The sequence below is a fragment of the Colius striatus genome, chromosome Z (genome assembly GCF_028858725.1).
Source record: "Colius striatus isolate bColStr4 chromosome Z, bColStr4.1.hap1, whole genome shotgun sequence".
Taxonomy (NCBI): Eukaryota; Metazoa; Chordata; class Aves; order Coliiformes; family Coliidae; genus Colius; species Colius striatus.
Window position 1 is genome coordinate 30,035,409 of NC_084790.1, and position 24,451 is coordinate 30,059,859.

The window sequence follows — 24,451 nt, forward strand, 5'->3', positions numbered from 1 at the left end:
TCTCTTTAAAAGAACTGGACCTCTGTTTTTCAAAATTCCTTTTTCCAAAATCATTTTTTGACCCATCTGTTATTCACAGTGGAACAATTCTCTTTCAGTACATTTCAACAGGCAATCTTCTCACAAAGCCTTTATATACTGGACCATCAAGTTGGTATCTGTTAGTCAGACTGAGGGACCAACATCCTGTTCCCTTCTAATTACTCTAATTAGAGTCCCTCTGAAATTTAAATGGTGTTATGATACTGTCTCACACTACATTAACACTGAGTCAATATTCACTAATTTCAGCAATGTGGTATATATATGTAGCACACAATTAATTTTACTGTTGTTATTTTTTTGTTTCATATTTTTAAGCCCTCTATTTTAAGCCCCACCACTCTTCCCATTGTCTGTTTTACTGTAACATTAAGTATTCCTTTTTCAGTTGAAACATTTTATCTTCTGGAAGTGAGTTCAAAGTTTAAATTGTACTCATGCAGAGCATTCTTTGTAGAGCTATAAAATTAAGAATTGAAGAAAGTTGTGAATATCTGCAGAAGAAGTTTAAATTACTACATGAAATATCTCAGTTTTGATTGAAAAAAAGAGAAAAAACGTGCCCTAACAGACTATTTACATCACAGAATTTTCTTTTTTTCTGTAGAACATACTAATTAAAGGTATGCTATTTTAATCTCAAGATTTACACATAGATTGAAGATTCAAACCTCCACCGTCCAATTGTCTGCTTCAGATAAGTTTTGTTTTCGTATCATACTACTTTTAGATATGAAGGTTAGTAATAATGGAATGATTTTTTTCTTGCTTTTCTTTGTAGTACTAGTGATTAATAAAGAATTCGGAGTTGTAGCATTAACCCCTTACAATTACTTTTTCAGATAAGATATAAAATAGGACTCCGGGGGTGATGTGAATAATGGCAGTGCTTGTCCCCTGCCATCCAACAAGGAAGTATGTCTGAGAGACAAAAGCAGTAATGAATGCTTTTCAGTTTCAAGCCAAGATGAGAGGTAGAAGGCTTGACCACTCCACGAGAGTACATAACCGTGGAGGCTTCTCTTGTACTCATGCAGCAAAGCCTGTACAGTCGAGCAAGCCCCTGTGTTGTGTGTACACCAGATCAGCCTGGGAAACAAGCAGGAGGAGCTGGAGATATAGGTGCAAATGCAGGACCATGACATCATTGTACTTACAGAGACATGATGGGACAGGTCACATGACTGGAGCACAGTCATGACCATCTATGTGTTACATAGGAAAGACAAGCATATGAGGTGAGGTATTGGAGTTGCTCTCTATCTGAGAGTGCAATTAGAGTGCATTGAGCTCTACCTAGGAAGGGACTAAGAACAGGTTGAAAATTTATGGGTGAAGATTAAAGGATGGACAAATAGGGGTGACACTGTTGTGGGAGTTTATTAGAGACCACCTGATCAGGAAGTGGCCTTCTATAGGCAACTGTAAGCAGTCTTATGATCACAGGCTCTGATCCTCATGGGGGACTTCAGCCACCCTGATATTTGCTGTCAAAGCCACACAGCAAAGCACACACAGTCCAGGAGGTTACTACAGTCCATTGATGACAACTTCCTGTCACAGGTAGTTGAGGAGCCAACAAGGGGTGTGCTATTGGGCTTGTACTGACAAATACAGAAAGTCTGGTTGGGGATGTGAAGATTGGAGGCAGCCTTGGCTGCTATGAGCTTATGGGAGGCACCCATGTGTGCTGAGGGAGCTGGCTGGTAATAGAATCGTAGAACGGTAGGGTTGGAAGGGACCTTTAGAGATCATCTAGTCCAAGCCCCCTGCAGAAGGAGGACCACCTAGATCAGGTTGCACAGGAATGCGTCCAGACGGGTCTTGAAGACCTCCAAAGAAGGAGACTCCACAACCTCTCTCGACAGCCTGTTCCACTGCTCCATTACCCTCCCAGTAAAATAGTTTTTTCTTATGTTTAAATAGATTTTTTTGTGTTCCAGCTTCATCCCCTTACCCTTTGTCCTCCTGACTTTAATATTTAGAAGTGAATAAATGGTGGATGTCAAGAGATTGGGGCATCCCTTTTTTTATTGTATCTAGCGACAGGACAATGGGTAACTGTCCTCTATCTAGCAACAGGACAATTGTCCCTCTTGAGCGAGGTAGCCCAAAACTGGACACAGGACTCCAGATGAGGCCTCAGCAGGGCAGAGTAGAGGGAGAGCAAAACCTCCCTCAACCTGCTGGCCATACTCAATGAATCCCCGAATGCCATTGGCCTTCTTGGCCACAATGAGCCAGCAATGTGCTTTTGCTGCTACGAAGGTCAATGTCATACCACGGTGCATCAAGGAATGTGTCTGGCAGTTTGAGGGAGGTTCTCCTCCTCTTCAGCTCTGGCCTGGTGAGGCCTCATCTGGAGTCTTGTGTCTGGTTTTGGGCTCCCCAGCTCAAGAGAGATATTCTGGAGAGAGCCCAGCGGACTCCCCATCAGGGGACTGGAAGATCTCCAGTTCATCTCTATCTTCAGAAAAGTGAAGTCTGAGGGGAGAACTTATAAAAGATTATAAATATCTAAAGAGTGAGTGTCAAGAGGATAGGGCCAATCTTTTTTCTGTAGTGCCCAGTGACAGGACAAGAGATAACTGGCATAAGCTGGGAACACAGGAAATTTTACTTGAGCATCAGATAAAACCTCTTTACTGTGAGAGTGAGGGAGCCCTGGCATAGCCTGTCCAGGAAGGGTATGGAGCCTCCTTCACTGTAGGTTTTAAAAACCTGCCAAGACACATTCTGCTTGACCTGATCAGGGTGTACTTGCTTTAACAGGCAGGGTGGATTTAGATAACATCTAGAAGTCTCTTCCAACCCCTGCCTTTCTTGATTTTTCTTTAAAGTGTCCATCCAATTCCTTTTAATGAAAAATGGTTACATATACATTTATAACAATTCTCTAACTGGTAATAAGATGCTGGTGCTTCTGATTTAATAGACAAGGGAGTATTCTTTTTAGCTATCATGTTCAAGAGTGATACATAATCATATTAGAAGGTCCAGTATTTAAGGGAATGTGTTTACAGTTCTTCAACTTTTGAAAATAAATCATTAATCTGGAATGACAAAAGTAGGAATGTATAGATCAAGTTACACTTGAGGAGTTTGTATCAATCTGAAGCAGGCTCTTTAAACTTCTGAGACACTAAAATGTTGTGGATTAATTGCATTGTGCCTGATGGAAAGAAGAGTTCACCTACCAAGTAGGTCAGATGTGAGGAAGACTCTAAAATTAATTAATGGGACGCTAAAAAAGGCAAATGGTGTTTGAGTAACTTTATATTGAATATAGTGATAGAGCTTTATTAGTATGAAGGAAAGAAACAATGAGGGAATGATCATTCTCCTATGTCAGTAAAGGATAAAATCAACTTTGGAAACCCTAGTCATGTTGTCAATAGAAAAAACAGAAATTAAGCTTCAGTTTTGAGTCTACACATGTAATGCAAAAATATTTTTTTGCTAGTAAACCACACATTCTTTCTGCTTCATTTATCATAGCCTCAGTGGCGTAGATACTTGGCTCTTTCTTTGTACCTAAGCTGAATCTGTGTTAGACATTCTTTAAAAAAGCACAGAGCTCCATACATTAATTGATCTGTATTGTAAGGTCATGGGTTTTACTCTGTAAGTAGTAATAGTGATAAAAAAATCACCAGGATTGTCACCTGTTCATAGATAGAGTGCAGTGAAGGAAAAAAATGTTGTGAAAGAATTCTGGTTTCTTTAGTTGAAAGATTTTCTGTTTGTCTTTGAGATCTCCTGGTAAATATTTGTTTATTTTCATAGAGGGGTTGTGGAGTCTTCTTCCTTGGATGACCTCTAAAGGTCCCTTCCAACCCCTACCATTCTACGATTCGATGATGCATTGTCTGATAGGTTTATTTCCTATGTTAAAGGCATTGACCGTGTTATTGCCAATGTAGTATGAATGCTGAGGAGTCTCATATGAGTAGCTGTATGAAGGTGAGGAAGATTCAAGTTCCTCTAAACTTTGCATTCTCCTCCAAATTTATGCAGAAAAAAATTAGGGAATAGTTATGAGCTTTTTTTGAATACATAGAAGATAAGTATTTTAAACTTCCTGATACAACAGTATGTATTAAATGCAGAGATAGAACTGGTAAAAATCTGTGCATTTTATTAATACAATATCAATTATTACATGCTTTTCTTCCTAATAGGCAAGTAAAATTATCAGAAGTTCATTAAGAACCTCCATAATACACCTGCGGTAGTATCTTAATAATAAAAATATTATTGTTCTAGTTTCTATAGACATACCCTGCGGTTATTTCTCAGATGTCAGGTTCGGTAATTTTGAGCTTGTTCTGCAGAATTTTTGGAAGCAGCATGTTGTTTATCTTCAGCTTTAGTTTGAAGAATGTTAAAAACTTCTGGAACAAAACACCAGAACACCAATTTCTGTAGAAGAGTAACTATGTTTGAAGTCGTCTTCTATTTTTTTTCTCTCTTCTTATCTTTTGCTTTTATTTTTTTTTCCCTTAAATCCATTGACTTAATAATTAACCACTGAAGTGGACTGATTATATGATCTCAGTTGTATGCCTTACTTAATCAAATCCTTAGTGACTTAAATCACTCTTTTCTCTCTTACAGGGAAGGTAAATTTAATTAAAGTGTCAGTATTACCTAATGCAATTATTTTTCCAGAGTATAACAGAGATTATTTCAGACAGCTTAAAAATGAAACAGCACTTAGAGGTTATTATGACTAAACTGATCCATTGTTTAAGGATACTGCAGAAATCTGTAAAAAATTTTCTTCTTCGAATTTGTGAATCATAAAAGTAGTAAGAGTGTTTTGTTTGCTTTTCAAGGACAGCACAATGATTAACTAATCATAAGTTGTGTTAATGAGAGCATAAATCTTAATTTTTCTGTGACTTTGCCTTTGGTTGTTCAGAATATATGTTAATGCTAATGGCTTTGGAAACGAGATGACAGTATAAATACTGTATTTTCCAAGGAGTTTGAAATATTGACTTTGTTTGAAAGGCTTATTCTCTGGAGTCTTTAATCATGTGCTTTTCAATCTAAACAGAAATGAGTAGTCTCCCTTTTCCTTACATACTTTGTTTTACTTTAATTGAATGACTTGTTATGCTACCCTGATATCTTACACTGCATGGTTTAAAGGACAAAGGCCTAGGCCGCTGTTGTAGGTGTATTGGACCATGAGTGAGAGTGCCTGGATTTTGTTGAGTAACTGAATGCCTAATTCCTAATTTTCTAAAGTTTGATTCTATTAATGTCTCCAATCATAGCATTACAGAATGGTAGGGGTTGGAAGGGACCTTTAGAGATCATCTAGTTGAACTCCCCTGCCAATGCAGGTCCACTTAGATCAGGTCTCACAGGAAGACATCCAGGCAGATTTTGAAGACCTCCAAGGAAGGAGACTCCACCCCCTCCCTGGGCAGCCTGTGCCAGGGCTCCATCCCCCTCACAGTAAAATAGTTTTTTCTTATATTTAAACGGGACATTTTCTGTTCCAGCTTCATCCCATTACCCCTTGTCCTGTCACTAGATACAAAAGAAAAAAGGGATGCCTCATCTTCCCGACATCTACCTTTCAAATGCTTTTAAATAATAATGAAAACTCACAATCTCCTCTTCTCTAGACTAAACAGCCTCAGTTACCACAGCCTTTCCTCGAAAGTAAGATGTTCCAGTCCCCTGATCATCTTGGTGGTCCTGTGCCACTGGACTCTCTCCAGAAGTTCTCTGTCCCTCTGGAGCTGAGGAGCCCAGAAATGGACACAGTATTACAGATGCGGCCTCACCAGGGCAGAGTAGAGGGGCAGCAGAACCTCCCTCAACCTGCTGGCGCTGCAATTCTTGATGCATCCTAGAATGCCATTGGCCTTCTTGGCCACGAGGGCACATTGCTGGTTCTTGGTTAGATTGTTATCAATCAGGACTCCCAGGTCTCTTTCTGCAGAGCTGCTCTCCAGCAGGTCAATTCCCAGCCTGTACTGGTACATAGGACTGTTCCTCCCCAGATGCAGGACTCTGCACTTGTCCTTGTTGAACCTCATGAGGTTCCTCTCTGCCTGACTCTCAAGCTGGTCCAGATCTTGCTGAATGGCAGCACAGCCTTCTAGTACCACTTTGGTGTCATCAGCGAACTTGCTGAGGGTACACTCTGTCCCCTCATCCAGGTCATTGATCAAGATGTTGAACAAGACTAGCTGTGAAACTGATCCCTGTGGAACTCCACTGGCCACAGGCCTCCAACTTGATTCTGTGCTATTGATCACCACCCTCTGGGCTCTGTCATTCAGTCAGCTCTCGATCCACTTCACCATCCACTCATCCAAGCCACACTGCCTGAGCTTTCTGATGAGAATGTTATGGGAGACAGCGTCAAAAGCCTTGCTGAAGTCAAGGTAGATGATATCCAGTGTCTCCCCTCATACATTCTAGCCAGCCAGTTATGCCCTCGTAGAAGGCTATCAAGTCGGTCAAGCAGGATTTCCCCATGGTGAATCTGTGTTGACTTCCCCAATAACCATCTTTTTCTGCATATGTTTATTGACAACATTGAGCATGAGTTGTTCCATCACCTTTCGAGGGATGGAGGTGAGGCTGAGCCTGTGGTTATTCTTCTTGCTTTTTTTGAAGGCTGGAGTGACATTGGCCTTTCTCCAGCTCTCAGGCACCTTGCCGATCCTCCATGATTGTTCAATGATTACAGAGAGTGGCTTAGCAACCACATCAGCCAGTTCCTTCAGCACTCTAGGATGCATCCCATCAGGTCCCATTGACTTGACCAACAAGTCCTTAACCTCTTCCTCTTCCACCCAAGGCAAGTCCTGTGTTGTCCAGACCATCCTACTATCCTTGCTGTGCTGGGCTTCCTGAGAGCTGTAAAGACTGAAGCAAAGAAGGCATTCAGTATTTCAGCCTTCTCTGCATCCTCTGTCACCAGGGCACCCTCTGTGTTCAACAGCAGGCACTTGTGCCCTCAAATCTTCCTTCTGCTGCTGATGTACCTGAAAAAAAACCCACCTTCTTGGTTTCCCTTTCTTTCCTGTCCAAGTTTAATGCTAAAAGGGCTTTAGCCTTCCTGGTTGCATCCCTGCATTCTCTGGCAATGTTCCTATGCTCTTCCCAAGAAGTCAGCCCCTGTTTCCACCTCTCCTTTCTCGCAGAGTTGTCCCAGCAGATCTTTGCTCATCCACTGAGGCCTCCTGCCTCCTTTTCCCACTTTCCTACCTGTGCGGACACACTGATCCTGGGCTTGGAGGAAGTGGCACTTGAAGATCAACAAGCTCTCTTGGGCACTTCTGCTTTCAAGGATCTTATCCCATGAGATCCCTCCAAGCAGGTCTTTGAAGAAGCCAAAGTCAGCTCGCCTGAAATCCAGGGTCACGGTCCTGCATTGTGCCCTGCCTCTTCCACACAGGATCTTGAACCCTATCATCTCATAGTCACTGCAGGCAAGGTTGCCTCCAACTTTCACATCCCCAAATAGATCCTCCTTATTTGTTAGCACCAGGTCCAGCAGCACACCCCTCCTCATTGGTTTGTTGGACACCTGTGACAGAAAGTTTTCATCAGTGTTCTGTAGGAACCTCCTGGACTTTGTGCACTTGGCTGTTTGGTTTTGCCAGCAAATATCAGGATGGTTGACGTTCCCCATGAGAACCAGAGATTATGACTGTGAGTCATCTCTCAGCTGTTTGTAGAAAGTCTCATCCTCTTCCTTCTCCTGATCAGATGACCTGTAGGAAACTTTTTTCTGAAAAATGTAGTAATCTCATTTTTTTGGCACTATCTGGCACATGTTATACATGATTCTGAAAAGTTTAGCATTTTTTATAACTGTTAAATGCATAAACAAATTTCAGATAATTTTTTTTCTCTCTTATTTTCTCAATAGCTAAGAAATCTTTCCAGCTTGGATCTACGTCATATCACAGAACTGGACAATGAAACCGTAATGGAAATAGTAAAGAGATGCAAGAACCTTAATTCCCTCAATCTGTGTCTGAACTGGATCATTAATGACAGGTAACTTTCTTATAGCATCTAAAGGCAGTATAAAGCAAATATAACGAATTGTTTCAGTGGAGAGTACATACTCATGGATCAGGATTTAGAGGAGATGAATAAAAGCAAGCAGTGTTTTCTGAGTGTTTGGTTCTGTCTTGTTTTGAGTAAATCATCTGATGTGTATTTTACAGTGTTTAGTCATAACTGATGACAGCACTAAACTGTTTCCTGTATATTTATGAAAATTTGCTCTTTGCCATATGTAACTGAAATATACAATTACAATTATGACTTCTTCAGCAGGTGGCCAGGATTGAAATAAATTTCTATGCATACAAACAAGGAAGCTTATTTTTGACTACATAAAGAAGGATAAACTGCTTGTGTGTTAAGTAGTAGAATGCATGTTTCTTTAGAAAGCAACAACTCCTTTATTTTTTGACAGAGACTCCAGAATTAGAGTGGCAGAATAACTGGACTATTACATTAGGCTTTTACTCCTATCCTGCTGTATACTGTCCTTTTAATTAAGTAATTTAACATGACATACAGACAAATGATTAATAGTTTTTTATTGCAGATCAGATGAAAATTGAAAAATATTGAGAATTTTATAGTGGAAGTTTCCTTTTCAAATTAGAAAATCGAGGAAAGCTACTACCTTTAGGTGTACAGAAAAGAACATTTTTAATTACTTTTGACAGATTAGCATATTAAAACTGGTGCTTTAAACAAAAGGAAGGACTTTTAACAGGGATAGTTTCTAAACCAGTTTCATATAAACCAGAATTGTTTCAGCAATTATGCTTCTTCCTCATAGTTACAGATTTTTTTTAAAACGCTGTTACTGAAGCATAAATAAGCTTAGACTTTGATGAAAGTATAGTGTTATAAAAATACTAAAATTGAAAAGTGTTGAATAGGAGGTACCATTGACTTTCAATATGAATCAGTCCTTTTAGCCTTTAAGACTGTTTTTTGGTTTGGTAGATTTAATTCAGACCCTTAATGTAAATACAGTGGTTTTGGAAGCATTTAGTTCCTTCAGATCTTTCTGTCTGTAGAGTCTTATTTTCATACACAGGCTAATGCAATGGAAAGTTTTAGAATTATTTAATTTTACATTTAATTTTAATTTAAAAGACAAGTAATTTTCACATTTTAATGAAATTGCTTAAGAGATTATATACCTTTCTGCATGAATACTTTAGGTAGGACAGTCTTATAAGTATTATAGAATAGTAGAATCATTTCAGTTGGAAAAGGCCTGTAAGATCATGAAGTTAAACCACTAACCTCTCACTGCCGAGCCCATCACTAAGCTTAACCAAACCTCATCCCTCAGCACCTCATCTATATGTCATTTAAATATCTCTAGGGATGATGACTCCACCTCTTCCCTGGATAGCCCATTCCAGTGCGTAATAATTTAAAAAGTTCTTCCTAATGGCCAGTCTAAATCTCCCCAGGTGCAACTTGAGCCCATTTCCTCGTGTTCTGTCATTTGTTACTGGAGAGAAGAGATTGACCCTCACCACACTGTAGCTCCCCTTCAGGTAGTTTAGAAAGTGATTTTGTCTCCTCTCAGCCTTCTCTTCAGACTAAACATTCCCCGTTCCCTCAGCTGCTCCCCATAAGATTTGTTCTCCACACCCTTTACCAGCTTTGTTGCCCATCTCCAGACAGTCCCCAGCACCTCATTGTCCTTCATGTAAGTGAGGGGCCCAGAACTGGACACAGTACTTGAGGTGTGGCGTCACTAATGCCAAGTATAGGGGGATGATCACTTTCCTTGTCCTGCTGGTCACACCATTTTTGATAAAAGCCAGGATGCCATCGGCCTTCTTGGCCACCTGCGCACTCTGCTGGCTCATGTTCAGGCAGCTGTCAATTAACACTTCCCGGTTCTTTTCTACCTGAGAGCTTTCATGCCACGCGTTCCCAAATATGTCAATGTGATTCAAACTGATGTCAAACTTCCGTTGAAATTACTTTACTAGAATTACTAGAGTAAGAAACATGTATTTTAATTATATCCATATGACTCTTAAAATTTGTGTTAAATGTAGTTACAAAGCTTAACAAAAGGAAACCCTTTTCAGCAATGATAGATAACCTGCTGTTGTATGTAAACTTCCAGATTGTTGACTTTTTTCTTCATAGTTCTTTCCTGTTTGTGTTCATTTCTGGTTAGAACTGCAAGTACTTTTTCAACGTGCAACTAATAACTAAAACTATTTAAATTAGCCTCTAGCTAAAAGCAGACAAAGAATGAATTTAGAAAATAATGGCTTTGTTAAATCTTCTTTATAAGTTTTATTTGTCGATTCAAGTATTTTTCCTATTTTACAAGTGAGATGAAGTTCCAAATACTTTTTTAAAAGGAATTAAATAATTTCCCCTACTCCTCCTAAATAATGAATTAAGGATTGCTGGAAATGATATGAAAGGAATGTGATGTAATCACTGGGCTATAATCAATGTAGATGCCAGTTTAGCAGAGTATTATGAGGCTAACACTTTGAGGATTTGAGTGATCATTCAGAAATTCCCAGCGTTGTTCAATTGCATACCTTGGGTAAAAAAACAAGTTATTTTAAACTAGCTAAATTACTTCATTAATGATTAAAGACATGATGAGCTTTTTAAAAACTATTATTTGATGTCATTTAATGGCTCCTAGTCAGAGGGGGTGTCAGAGACTTTTCTTCATCTTTTGACCTTTGAGTAAACCTTTTGTTTATTATTGTTGACAACACACATAGTAAGAGTCTAATATTTTACCTGACTCTTGATTTTGAGTTAGAGAGATCAATTCTACCACCTCTCACCTCCACCCTGTCCACCTTCCATTGACAAGCCTGCTTACTTCTGAGATCCAACTACACTGGACTTGTATTTCAGAATTTTCCAAACTTAAACTGCTTTTTTATTTTCTCTACAATGACTGCATATTGGGTTTTTTTCTTTTCTTTAAAGCCTAGGAATACTGTTTTCCTCTATTTCTTTGTGTAGAATCAGGGATGAAAGAAAATGGGATGTTCTCAAAAATACTGACATAGCTTAAACATGTATCTGTGGTTTATCTCTTAAGAGTAGTTGATTTTTGTTAGGTTTTACAGCAGCAGTAAATTACAGGTTTAACATTTTATTTTAGATTCCGTTCTTGTTTCCAGAAATCCATGAAAATTCTTTCCATAAGCAAGTCTGTGACCCCAGAACATTTGTAGCATTCTCTTGCTTGTGATCTACTGCTATCGCCGTTACATTTCTTCCTAAGTAACCAAATGGAACTGAAACTTACAGAGGGCAACATCTCTGCATGGCAGGTGGTTGCTAAGAATTTTGGTGCTGTGATTCTTTTGCATGTTGATGAATTAACAAGAAGTATTAGTTCTCTGTTTTAATTAAAGATATTTTTGGATTTGAAAGTATGTAACTAAAAGGCTTATGCAGGGTGGTAAAAATAAAAAATAATATTGAACGTGTTCAGTTGAGATAATCTTGACATCAGTTTTAAAATGAAAGAAAAATGGATGTCTTACTCATTAGAAGTTGAGATTTAAGCAAGATCAAAAGAAAGACCTTGCCTTTATTATATCTCCCTCAAAAGCTTCATGTAATATTTATCATATTAGTTAAATATGTTATAGAAATGATCCTACTACTTCTTTCAAATATCAGCAAAACCAAACTTGCAAACTCTTTTAGTATGCATTGTGAGTAGATTGTCTTGGGTCTTTGCAATTGGAAAAGAGTAGAAGTGGGTACTCTGTACATGGTGATGTGAATAATATACTCTGAGGCTTGATTTAAGTAACCTTATCACCTTGAAGTTGTCTTAATGCTTACTGCACCTGTTCCTTTGAATGTCAATTGATACAATAAAACTAGTGTAATCTAGAAATAAATCTTATGGAGGATTCGTGAAAATGTACTGTGATATACTGGTAAAGTTTTCAGAGGTGTGTGGTTTTTCTAATAGCTTGAGGAACATCTGCCATGTAGTATATCCATAATTGATCAAGGAGAAAGCAGCAGTTAATAGAACATTTTTGTGTGAATCACTGTGGAGTTGCAATTCACTTCAGCTTCTGTGTTACCTAATTCACTTAGAATAGACACTTCAGCAAGAGGTAGACATTTATAAGCTGTGCAGTGGCTGTGAAATCTTTAGAGTATTTCTGCTTGCTTAAGTCATATTTTTTACTAAAGCACTCCCTTAGCAATATTTATAGGGAGGATGTTTGCCAGCTCCTATTGTATTTTTCAGTTCTTCTAATGAACATGATGATGCAGGGAACAGTACTGATAAGGCAAGGAATTTTATCTGGAGCTACAGTGAGATTTTTTGGTGCTATAGCACTGCCAATCTTCAGGGATAAGATTCTATCTGCATAACAAAATTAATGTTTGGTTTTGCAATTACAGGACTGTGATTTCCCAACCATTTGAGAACTTTGGTCCTTTCTCTGTAGGTGATGCCAAGTGTTCCTGTAATAATGTCTCAGGAGAGCTGTACTTTTTCATGTAGTTTATCACACACTGATTGTAGGTGACTTTGTTAGCAGATGCTGAGGTTCACAGAGCAGCTGGAGGTTGCCAAGAGTAAACGATGGTTGTTATTTGGAGGCAGGTGTGCAGTGTCTGCATGGTACAGTAAAACAGCAAGAAAAGTTGGTTGATGACCTGGTAGTGGTATTGCTTACCACCATCAGACTTCTCATTAGTCATTTGAAGAAAGTTACACGTTGTGTGCATGTCCCTGAGCATTCAGCACAGATGGGATACTTGGATTTAGTCTAATTATATCAGTTCTGAGAAAACTGAAAGAAAATGTCATGAAATATAACTATCAATAAAACAGAGTAAATGGTGTAGTGGGACAGTCTTCCCATACCGTAATGATTAAGACTTGTTGGTGAGGATTCTGATTAGAATCCAAGACGGGCGAACTTGGAAATTACAGACTTTTGACAAAAGTAGTAGTCAGGAAGTCAAGATTTGGAGGAAGTTCAAGGGAAACATGGTGTCATTGATTGGAAGCCAGACTGTAGGCCTGAACACCAAGATGTTTGTGCAGCAGCACAGTCAGGAGAAGTATTTTCTCCTTTGCAGAGGTGTGCTCGACATTATTCTGCTGTGTCACTACTGCAGTGACATTTTCTCAGTATTAGGTGTCATACGTTTTGACATATTGACATTTCTACGTTGTTACTTAGCAAATTGTTCATATGGTCTTCCATAGGCTAGTTTAAAAAATATGTGTTGACTGCCTATCGTGAGTTCATGTGAACACATGTAATAAGCATTGGGAGCAACTACTGTGGTCTGATGTGTTGTGGACAGAGGATACAGTGCTGAAGAACGTCTCAGCTCACTGTGTTTAGTCCCAGAGCTGCTAGCATTTATGTGAATGCCCTAACATTTCATTAGCAGATGTGAGCATTAGAATAGTAGCTCAGTTCTTACCATGTATTTTTAATAAAATGTGGGATTAGTGAATGCTACAACAATTTTGAAGAAAAACAGTAAAATTAATCTTCTCATCCTGAAAGTTTAAGTCTCTGCATATTTGAGGTAGAAATTATTTTAAGAAAATTACTTCTAAAATAAAAAGGTATAAATCTTTCAGCTTGCCTATATTTTTTCACAGGCAAAAAAGTTCATTTTATCTGTGGTGACTATAAATGTTAATATAGCATCTTAGTATTCATCACCTTTGATCTGAGTGAAGTGGAAACATGCTTCAGGAGCACTGATATTTATTCCTGTCATTTTGTATAATCTGTACTTGGGGATATAGTAGAGTCTTCCAGAAAAGTAACTGAACTTTTATATGATACTTGTCATGAATCATTCTAGGTGAATACTAGCGTTTCTCAATTCTAATTTAATTTCATCTTTTCAGAGTTATCTGAAAGATTATCTCCTTTGCATTCTCTGCATATTTATCAGGTGTTTAGTCAGCTACATTAAAAACTTGAACTCCATAAAAAGTTATATAATTTAACACAAACTAATTTTACTGTTAAAATTACTTATTCTTTTGAATGTCATGCTTTTTAATTAAATTTGTAAGAAAATTTGCTTTACCCTCCCAATGTGTTTTGTAGAATGATTTGAGACTAACTGTCAGGATTTTTAAATTTTAAAATGAAGCGAAGTTGGACAAAGAAAGTGAATTGACATGCTTTGGTGAATTATCTACTGGATTGAGGTTTTTTAAATGATTATGAAAAAATATGGGAAATAGTTATCCCTTGTGATTAATCATGAATGGTATGTTAATATTGACTGTCTGCCAGATGTCAACCCAGCTGCTGTCACCCCCCCTAGCAACAGGACTGGAAGAGAAAATAAGATGGAAGAGCTCGTGATTTGAGACATCTCAAGATCAACCACCAATTTCTGTCATAGACAAAATGTGGGGCAGTTTACTTTATTGTCAATTAAAAATAGAGTAGGATAGTCAGGGAAAAAGCAAAAATAAGACCTCTTCCCTCACCTGTCCCTTCTTCCCAGGCTCAATTCTGTCCTTCACGGGGACAGAAGCAGCACAGGGCAGTAGGGAACAGGGGTTGCAGTGAGTTCATAAGACTTCGTCTCTACCACTCCATTGTCACACTTTTTGTCTCTTCCAGCATGAGTTCTTTCACTGGGTTTATGTGGCAAGATTTTTTTTATGGGGGAGGAGGGTGGTGCTGTGGAGGTGGCATTTGTGAGTTGACACTAAAAGCTTAATTCTATGTCAGATTCATTTGCAGACAGATGCAAAATGGAGCTGCCACTGACCAAAGACAAGGCAATCAGCAATATGATAATGCATGTAAGGGTAAAAACCACTGCACAATGTCAGTCAGGGGAGACAAGTTAGAGTACATGAGAAAAGCAGATACCAAGGTCAGTGAAAGAGGAAGAGATGCTCCAGATGCTGGAGCAGAGATTTCACTCCAGCCTGTGGTGCAGATCACGGTGAGGCAGGCTGTCCACATTGAAAGTGTATGGTGGAGCAAGTATCTGTCCTGTAGCCTCTGGAGAACCCTACACTAGAGCAGATAGATGTGTCCTGAAGGAAGTTGTGACCCCATGGAAAGCCTATGCTGGATCAGACTCCTAGCAAGATCTCCTCCATCTATTCCTTAAGAATTATACTCTATGGAAAGGTCTCACAGTGAAGTTCATGAAGAAATGCAGGCTGTGGGAAGGACTTATATTGGAGAAGGTCATGAAAAATGTCTCCCATGGGAGAGACTCTGTGCGGCATCAGGAGAAGAACATGATGAGAAACAAGCATCAAAGTGTTATGAACTGACCACAACCCTCCTTCTCCATTGCCCTGCACCACTTTGAGAGAGGACGTAAAGGAGTTGGGAGTGAAGTTGAGCCCAGGAAAAAGGAAGTGAGGTGTGTGTGAGGTAGATTTAAACTTGTTCTTATTTCTCATTGTCCTCCACTGTTTAACTGTCAGTAAGTCAAATCAGTTTCTCTATGTCAAATCTGTTTTACCCATGATGGTGATAGATGAACAGTCTTCCTATCCTCATCTCCACCAATGAGTCTTTTTTGTCTTATTTTCTCCCCATCCTACTGAGGAGGAAGAGTGAGTGAGCAGCTTGATGAGCACCTTGTAGCCTGCCAAGATTGACTTACTGCAGCTCTCCAGAGGCTACTGTGCTTCACAAGCTGTCAGTGTGCATCATTCCCATGGGTTTCAGTTCTTCATCAACTGCTCCAGTGCAGGTGCCTTCCATTGGATGCAGTCCATAAGGAACAGTCTGTTCCAAGCATAGGTCTACCACAGGCCAGAGTTTTCTACCAAAAAGCATGCTCTTGCATGATCTTCTCTTTGTGATCTGCAATCTCCCTCAGAGGATCTTCATGTGCTGCAGCCTGGGTCTCTCTCCAGGCTACAGTGTGGCTATCTGCTCCACCATGAGATGCTGGGGAATCTTCTCAACATCTTTCTCTGAGTTTGCTATCTGCAGGGCTGTTTCTCTCACATTGTTCTCAGTCTTCTGTCTCACACTTTGCTGCGCAGCTTTTTTTCATTTTCCTAAGTATGCTTTCCTAGCTGTGCCATCATCTTGGCCTGTTATAATGCTACTAAAATATTTCATGATATTTTCTTTGACCTAAACCTGTGGAAATAAAGCACTATTGTGTCTGTTAGCTGTCTCTACTATATATAGTCTTGCATAAATAACTCTATTTTTATTCTTATCATTCAGTTAGTCTTGTCTAACAGCCAGACACCCACTTAGCAACTCCCTTCTCAACAGGATTAGAGGGAAAAAACACAAAAGGAAAAAAAGTGACTGAAAAGCTCATAGGTTGAGACAAAGACAAGGAGATCACCTAACACTTAGTACTGAAGGCAAAACAGGTTTGGCTAGGGGAAAATTAATTTTAATTCTACTTAGAATAGATTCAGGTAATAAGAAACAAAGAGGCAATCAACAAATTAAAACATCTTCCCTGTCTATTTCTTGGGCTTAACTTCATGTTTTCAATCCTGAGTCCACTACTGCCCTAAGCAATAGAGGGTGTTGGGGAGAGGGATGTTACAGTCAGTACACAGTGATTCTGCCGCTCCTTCCTCCTCACATGTTTCCTCTGCTCTGATGTGGGCTCTTCATTGGCCACAGCTTCTTTAGGAGTCTCCATCTACTCTAGTGCGGCCTCCTTCTAGTGTGATATCTTCTCCAGTGCAAACGAGCACCTCCTCCTTCTCTGACCTTGGTGTTTGTACCTCTGTGTTTTTAGCACGTGATTGACCTTTCTTAAATATACTTTCCCAGAGATGCCACCGTCTTGGCTGAGGGGCTCAGCTGTGTCCTGGATTTGTCAACTGTGTTGGGCATGGGACAACCCCAACTTCTCCTCACTGAGGCCACTCTGCAGCCCACCTTGCTAACATCTGAGCATCTGCACCCACTACAGTGGTTTTCATTTCACAACTGACAATAAATTACTGAGGTTCAGGACTTTCCCCGTAACCAATTAAAATGTGAAGTCGCAATATTGTTCTTACTGTGATTATCAAAACAGATATTCCAAACTCTTGCCTTACAACATTGAGGTAAAATCTATGCTGCAGTGTTGTAATTGGTAGACTTGGAAGTTGTCACTCATACTTTTTCTCATTGCACAGTACTATATGAGAGTGATACCTTAGCTGTCCAGGAGTGCAAGATTAACTTCTCATGGAATCTAACAGTGGCCACATATTTGCACCATTCTCTATAACTTTGGTTTAAATATTTTTCAGTCCAGTCTGCAAGTGGTTTGAAACAAATGTGTGATATGGTTCAACTTATGTCTCAGCAGTTACCCCTAAATCAGTATCCTTAGCAGAGTTATTAGTCCTTTCAGCTTCTAGTTGTAAGTGCTGAAAAGACTTTTAAAAGGTCTTAGAACAAAGTCTTTGACATTATAATCAAAGAAGTTATTTTTTACAAGCATTTGGTTGGAAAAGATCGCTTTCATACTGTCTGCAAAGTTGAACCAATGGTAAAAATCAGAATGTATTTTCTATAATTAAGTGTAACTGGGTTTTTTTAGTTTTTTTCTTTTATTCAGCTAATTCTACATCTTTCTCTGGTGTTAAAAGAAACAGTTTCTTAGGAATTGCTCGTGGAAGTGGATGTTATCAGAAAAACTTTGAGGCTTTTATGATGATTTGACACCCTTTTATCTTTACATAGTTGAAAACTTGGAAAAATAGTCCATTGTTGTCACACTGCTGAAATGTATGATAAATGAAGCTCTGTAAATAGTGAAAATATGAGGAGAGTGATTAAGTCTGACAATTCTCATGTAAAAACCCTAGATGATAAATATCTCCTGTGATTATATATTAATTTAATGCATGGACTAGCATCAGCCAAAACAATTTTATGTGCTGTGGCATAAAAAAAGTTTGGAAGATAGATATGCATTTATTAAACCAAAGCATAAATTTCTTAGACTTGATTTCTAATAATTAAAAATTACAGACTTGACATAAATGTGCCTTGACTATTTTCTGTATGACATTCATGCAGAAATTAGGAAAATGCAGTGTTCCCTGAAGGCATGGAAGTGCCACTGTGTTCTAAATCTGAGTCCGTAGTTCATCATGAAGATTGAAAGATTTTGTGCGTATATCATTTCTATGCAGGTATTTGCAGTGTCATAATTTGGTGTAGTACAGAGAAATAAAAATTCCAACCAACTAATGCTCAGAAAAGAAGATGTAGTCCTTACTGCAGTTACTGCTGGATTCTGAGGTTACTACCTATAATTCTTGCTGTCAGAAAAGACACAGTACTTGAAAAAAAGAGAGAAAAAGGAATGGCTGTCTTAATGATTTACTACACTGACTATATTGTTTAGAGTCTGTTAGTATATCAATTATAAATACCATTCAAAAGAAGCATAGCCATGTTCTAGATTTGCTTTAGGCTATTCCTTACTTCATGGGTTATAAGCTGAAAATGAAATAATTTTGCCAATTTTTGGTGGGGCTTCTGTTTTGTTTGTATGTGAGTGTAAGACCCATGTTGTGGATGGGATCATGCTATTGTGTAAACAGGAAATGTATCAGATGCTATATGCTAATTGCCGTCAGACTTGGTCAAGTTAACTCACTGATTCCCCCTTTTTCTCCTGTTAAAACCAAAAAAGGCTGGCATATGCTGAATTTTCCATGGTGTTAAGTGTAGTGTGTTTTTTTGTGTGTTTAGAATTGAAGCTTAATAAGTAAGGATTGACTTGTAAAGGAGACAAAAAAATACATACTTTTGAGGAGCTGTAGTAAACTTGAAGAGGAAGATGGTGATTAAACTGAAGCTGAGTTGACCAAAAGAATGACTAGGTAGTTCTGGAACAAGCAATAATAATGTAATGAGGAAAACAAGCAGTAACTACAAAGTGGTATAATGCCTGTAGAGTATAGGCAGCAAACAAGAAGTCAGTGATGCTAAGGAAAAAAAAAAAGGCTAAACGAGGTCTTATGTTTGGGTGGGAGTCTCATTGACTTCTCTGTGTACCCTGTGATCATGTTGTACTGATTTTCAGAACTGTGGTGAAGTGGTCTGACACTTTTCTTCAGTCCACGCATCTATGTTTTAATCTCATGGAGTGTGATACTCTGTGCCAGAAGGCAGCTCGGGCTCAGTCAACTTGCACAGCTAATACTTGGGGTGTCAAAGTTTTTCCAGGTCTCATAGTTCTAATACACAGGGAGAAGATGGGAAACAACCTGCCTACTCATTAATTAGAGCTTGATTTTTTTCCACTGGCAATCATTTTTTTAATCAATGTCAAGTGTTACTTGACATTACACCATGCCTGGAGTACTGTGTCCAGTTCTGGGCTGGAAACAGTACAGGAAAGATAATGAGCACACTGGAGAGAGTCCTGCAGAAGACCACACATACCATGAAGGGACTGGAGTGTCTCTTTTATGAGGAGAAGTTGAGAGCTGGCACTGTTCATCCTAAAGAATAGAAGGCTCAGGGAGATTTCATCAATCTATATAAATACCTGCAGGGAGGGTGCCAAGAGGACAGACAGACTCTTTTCAGTCGTGCCCAGGGACAGGACCAGAGGCAGCAGGCACAGACTGAACACAAGAGGTTCCCTCTGAACATCAGGAAACACTTTTTTCATTGTCAGGGTGACTGACCACTGGCACAGGTTGCCTTGGGAGGTTGTGAAATTTACATCATTTGAGATATTCAAAAGCCATCTGGACATGATAAAGGGCAGCCTGATCTAGGTGACCTTGTCTGAGCAGCAAGTTAGCCTGGATGACCTTCAGTGGATCCTGCCAACTTTAACCATTCTGTGATTCTTGTGTTAACGCCTGATGTTAAGAGAGATGTTAGTTTGTGTTTTGATTGTTCAGTTGAGAAAACTGGATGTAGAACAAGTGAGTTCCACCATAGCAGCTATCTTCCTTGGTGGCTCCTGATTTTTCAAGGTTTGTCATGATGTGTTTTGACAGACCATTATATCCTGATTATGGAATATATATCAGCCAAACAGGACCTAAAGATGGTCCTCGAGAAATGTCAGACATATCAACATCATTGTCTTGATGTTACTGCTTACAGTGAAGAGTGAGGAAAAAATCAGTTTATGGTCTCATTCTTTCCTCCTCCCCAGTACCAATTACCTTCTTCTATTTAATCTTATTTCTGTTCTTTCCCTTTCTACTCCTTTGGATTTTATCTAATAATAATCTAATTTATCTAGCCCATGTGGTCTTGTGGACAAGAAGGCCAATGACATTGTGGGATGCATCAAGAAGAGTGTGTCCAGGAGGTTGAGGGAGGTTCTGTTTCCCATCTACTCTGCCCTGGTAAGGTCTCATCTGAGTCCTGTGTCCAGTTTTGGATTCCCCATCTCCAGAGGGACAGAGAAATTCTGGATAGAGTCCAGCGCAGGGCCACCAAGATGATCAGGGGACTGGAACATCTTTCATACGAGGAAAGGCTATGGGAGCTGGGGCTGTTTAGTCTAGAAAAGAGGAGACTGAGGGCAGATCTTATTAATATTTACAAATATCTAAATGATGGGTGTCAGGAGGTTCAGAAATCCCTTTTTTCTATAGTAGCTAGCAACAGGACAAGGGGTAATGGGATGAAGCTGGAGCACAAAATGTTCCATTTAAATATAAGAAAAAAATATTTAATTGTGAAGGTGCCCTGGCACAGGCTGCCCAAGGAGGATGTGGAGTCACCTTCCTTGGAGGTCTTCAAGACCCACCTGGACATATTCCTATGCAGCCTGATCTAGGTGAACCTGCTTCTGCAGGGGGTTTGGACTAGATGATCTCTAAAGGTCCCTTCCAACCCTACCATTCTATGATTCCATCAAAGTTGCACATTTACTTCAACGCAGAAAGTCAAACATTGGTTGCTTTAAAAAAAGAAAAAAAAAAATCCAAGGATGCTGGATCGGAAGAATATACTGGGGTAAATCTGATTTTTTTCAATTATTCGTACATTTGGTATATAATACAAAATGTTTTCATCCAGACATATTTCGATCACGTTTGTAAGTCATGCATCGATTAATCTAGGATCTAACAAGCTCGATTTTGTAAGCATTTGATTACCGTGACTGAGAAGATACCTGCTTTATAATTAGAGCAAAAAAATCTTCTGAAATATTTATTTCCTTACTAAAATCATTTCAAGTAAATTTTACTTGTGAAGTCTGTATATCACTCTATCGTGGAAGTTGCTTTTCTGTGCTGATCTTGGTAGGTATCTACAACAAGGCATAACAATGAGCTTGTTAGCCTGAGCTATGCTTAAAATGTTGCTAAGCAAGGCCTGTTATATGACATTCAAATATTCATGCCGTCTTTCAGATATTGAAAGTACTTCCCTACTGTGAATAAAGTACTTAAAGCAGAAAGTACATACTCAGGTACATAGATATAGACTAGGTGTTTTGTTAGACTTGCATTTTTATAACTGCAGGAAAAAAAAATCAGGTGTATTATGACTAAACTTTTTGTTTACTGATATATAGCTCAAAATATCTCAAAATAGTTTATGTAGATAGCATAAACCTATAGTTATTTAGGCTCTTGTCATATAAACACATGTATATACACTTTCTGAGTTCTAACAACATTTGAAACTTTTAGCTAATAGAACTTTAAAGAAAGTATTTCTCTAATCTGTATTGCAAACTGTAGTCACATTTCAGACATATCGTTTAAGTATTGAGCAACTAAATTTGTCTTAGAAAGTTTGTGCCAACCTTTAACATTTCAGTGGGGGAAAAATAAAAAGTGAGTGCACAAGCTTTCATGCAGTTTTCTACCCTGGGAGACTGTGGCAAGAATCTAAAATGATATTGTACTCCCCTTGGATCAGCCAATCAAGAAGGAAGGTACATTTTGCACAATATAGTTGTACTCAGTGATCCCCATTTGGACTGTTACACTTCCTGTTTCCAGTCTCTTTTTTTGCAGCGGAATTGTTAATATTTGTTGTAGCTTGAAGCTGACTGTAATGGACATTCCTGATTTTACCTAATAGCAATAGGAGCTCAGAAATTTCAGATTATCTTGAACTCTTAATTGATTACCAAACTGCCAAAATGTATTTTATTTTGGTAGTCTATAAAATTTTGGGGTAAAATAATGTGATTTTTAAAAAAAAAATAGCATTCAGAATTGAAAAGAAAATAATTGCCTGTTGTCTGTCACAATTAGTCTTCACCAAATGCCTTGAAAATAGGGATGTTAAATAGACATTTGCATCAAATAACTTCTGTTATAGTATGTCATACAGTCATATAAAGATTTATGTATATTGTTCAATTGCATTTTAAAAGGGCTGTAGGAAAAGCAAATGCTTAATTTTTTAAGGTTCTTTGGATGACCATCACCATGGTCAGTTTACAGTACCTTAAAATCTACTGGAAGTATGCTAAAGTTAAAAAAACCCCTTTTAAATAACACTGGACTTGTAAATGTCAATAGACAAGTGTTGCATAAATATCCTTCTACTTTTACAAACAAAAATTCTTTAAAAAAAAATTTTTAATTACTCTTAGAAAATACTTTTGTAGTGTGAGACTTGTGTGTGATTTAAATAGTTATTTTTACTCACACTAAATACAGAGGATGCATATGTGTTGTGCAGAATTTGTGTAAGAACTTCAAAGTGGGGTTTTTTTCAGGAATTTTCAATGAAGACTGTGTATTTGAACACAGGAAGAAAAGTTTTCCTGATAAATGTATGGTGTTGAGACTTTTAAAGTCATACACCAAGATCAAATAGTACTCTATAAATATTAGATTAAAGCTCATAATACTGTTTTATCTTTTGTGTGAACATAGTCTTAGAAAATGTATATGACTTCCCCAAGCTTATTGTAAAATCACAGTTTAAAACATAATTAAAATCCCAATTACACATTTTACATGAAATTAATGTAAAGGTATTTTAAGTGAGCCAAAGGATAAGTGAAAGTGTGAATTATCAGGAAAAAACTTTTAATATGGTAATTGTGAAGGACACATTTTGTTTAGGATATATTTGTTTAGGACACAGTATTTGGGCGATTGAATGATGTAGAGTTTCTAACATATTTGTCACTTTTGATTATAATATATGACTTAAGACTTTTTTTTTTCATTCCAACATTCATGAATGCGAGTGTAAAATGTTCTTCTACAGTGAGATCAGCATGAAAAGGTGACTAAGAATCCCATACTTTCACCTTTTCTTTAATATATGTGGAAAATGATAGTGATGATTTGTCTAATTGCTCTACTGTAGTGACAATTATAGAGAAAAGGTCAATCTAGTAATTGTCAATTAAACTATGAAAGAAAAAACATTTATAGCCCTGAAGAACCATTATGTCAATTTTCTTCTGTTTATGAATGTATAACACATTTGCTAGGATATATAAATCTTATCTTTCCTGGAATTACAGCAGACTTGCTCTTTTACAGGTACTTGGTACTGCTACATAGAGATAACCTAAGTATTGTCTGTTAATTGCACATTCTTTCATTGTTTCTCAAGATTTATGTACAGTGAAACCTGTCTGTTTTCTATTAATAGAAGTGGTTGTTCCAGTTTACAGTTTGACCCTTCTGTTTGCACATAGTTAAGACACAATGTGTGACAGGACAAAACCTGCTATTGTTGTGTTGGCATCAACTTCAACAAATGATTGGGATATTCTTTTTAAAATTGTAAATGCTCTGTTTGACATACCCTCCCTGTCCTTTGGGAAAGTCTAGTACCTCCTGTGGGAACTATCTATGGAATAGATATGACATCATTGGAAGTACACTTTGTGTACTATGTTACTCTTTAGTGGTAGGAGACCAGGCAATGAGTGAGCATGACAAATGAACCATATGAGTACAAATATTAAGTGAAACTCCAGCCTTTATGATTGGCCAGTAATCATTTTGTCTTTCTATACTGTATTCTAATATAATTAACAAAAATTACCCTCTTTTTGCTCGTTCTCTCTTTTCACTTTACTAGTTTGTTCATGAGAAGAGTTGTATCACCCAGAAGCGTATTTAGGCATAATGAACAGATGCTTTTGTTGTTACCTGCTATTCTGCTGCTTTATATTGGACTTGCATGCTGTGAAATGGTTACAGAGTTACAGCAAGTATCAAGTATCTCAAACTTGTGATAAGGCCAGGCAAAGAGCTTTTATAATGCATTTATAATTTATGTTTATAATGCATAGTAATATTAAATATTGAAATACATATTATATCAAAATAATACTTTAAAAAATACAATATCTTAACCATGAACACTGTTTCTTCTACTTTATTTTCTTTCCATATTCTTTTTCTTTCACTCCTGATCCTCTCTAGGATACACAAAGCACAAAAACAAGG

The 24,451-nt window shown here is 38.1% G+C and overlaps 1 protein-coding gene across 1 annotated transcript in view; it reads left to right on the forward strand.

Annotated features, from left to right (window-relative positions):
• FBXL17 (F-box and leucine rich repeat protein 17) overlaps positions 1-24,451 on the forward strand; it is a 270,206-nt gene that overhangs the window by 84,242 nt on the left and 161,513 nt on the right. Inside the window, exon 6 of the mRNA XM_062017981.1 lies at positions 7,949-8,079. Coding sequence (XP_061873965.1) covers positions 7,949-8,079 — 131 coding nt within the window. The remainder of the gene's footprint in view (positions 1-7,948; positions 8,080-24,451) is intronic.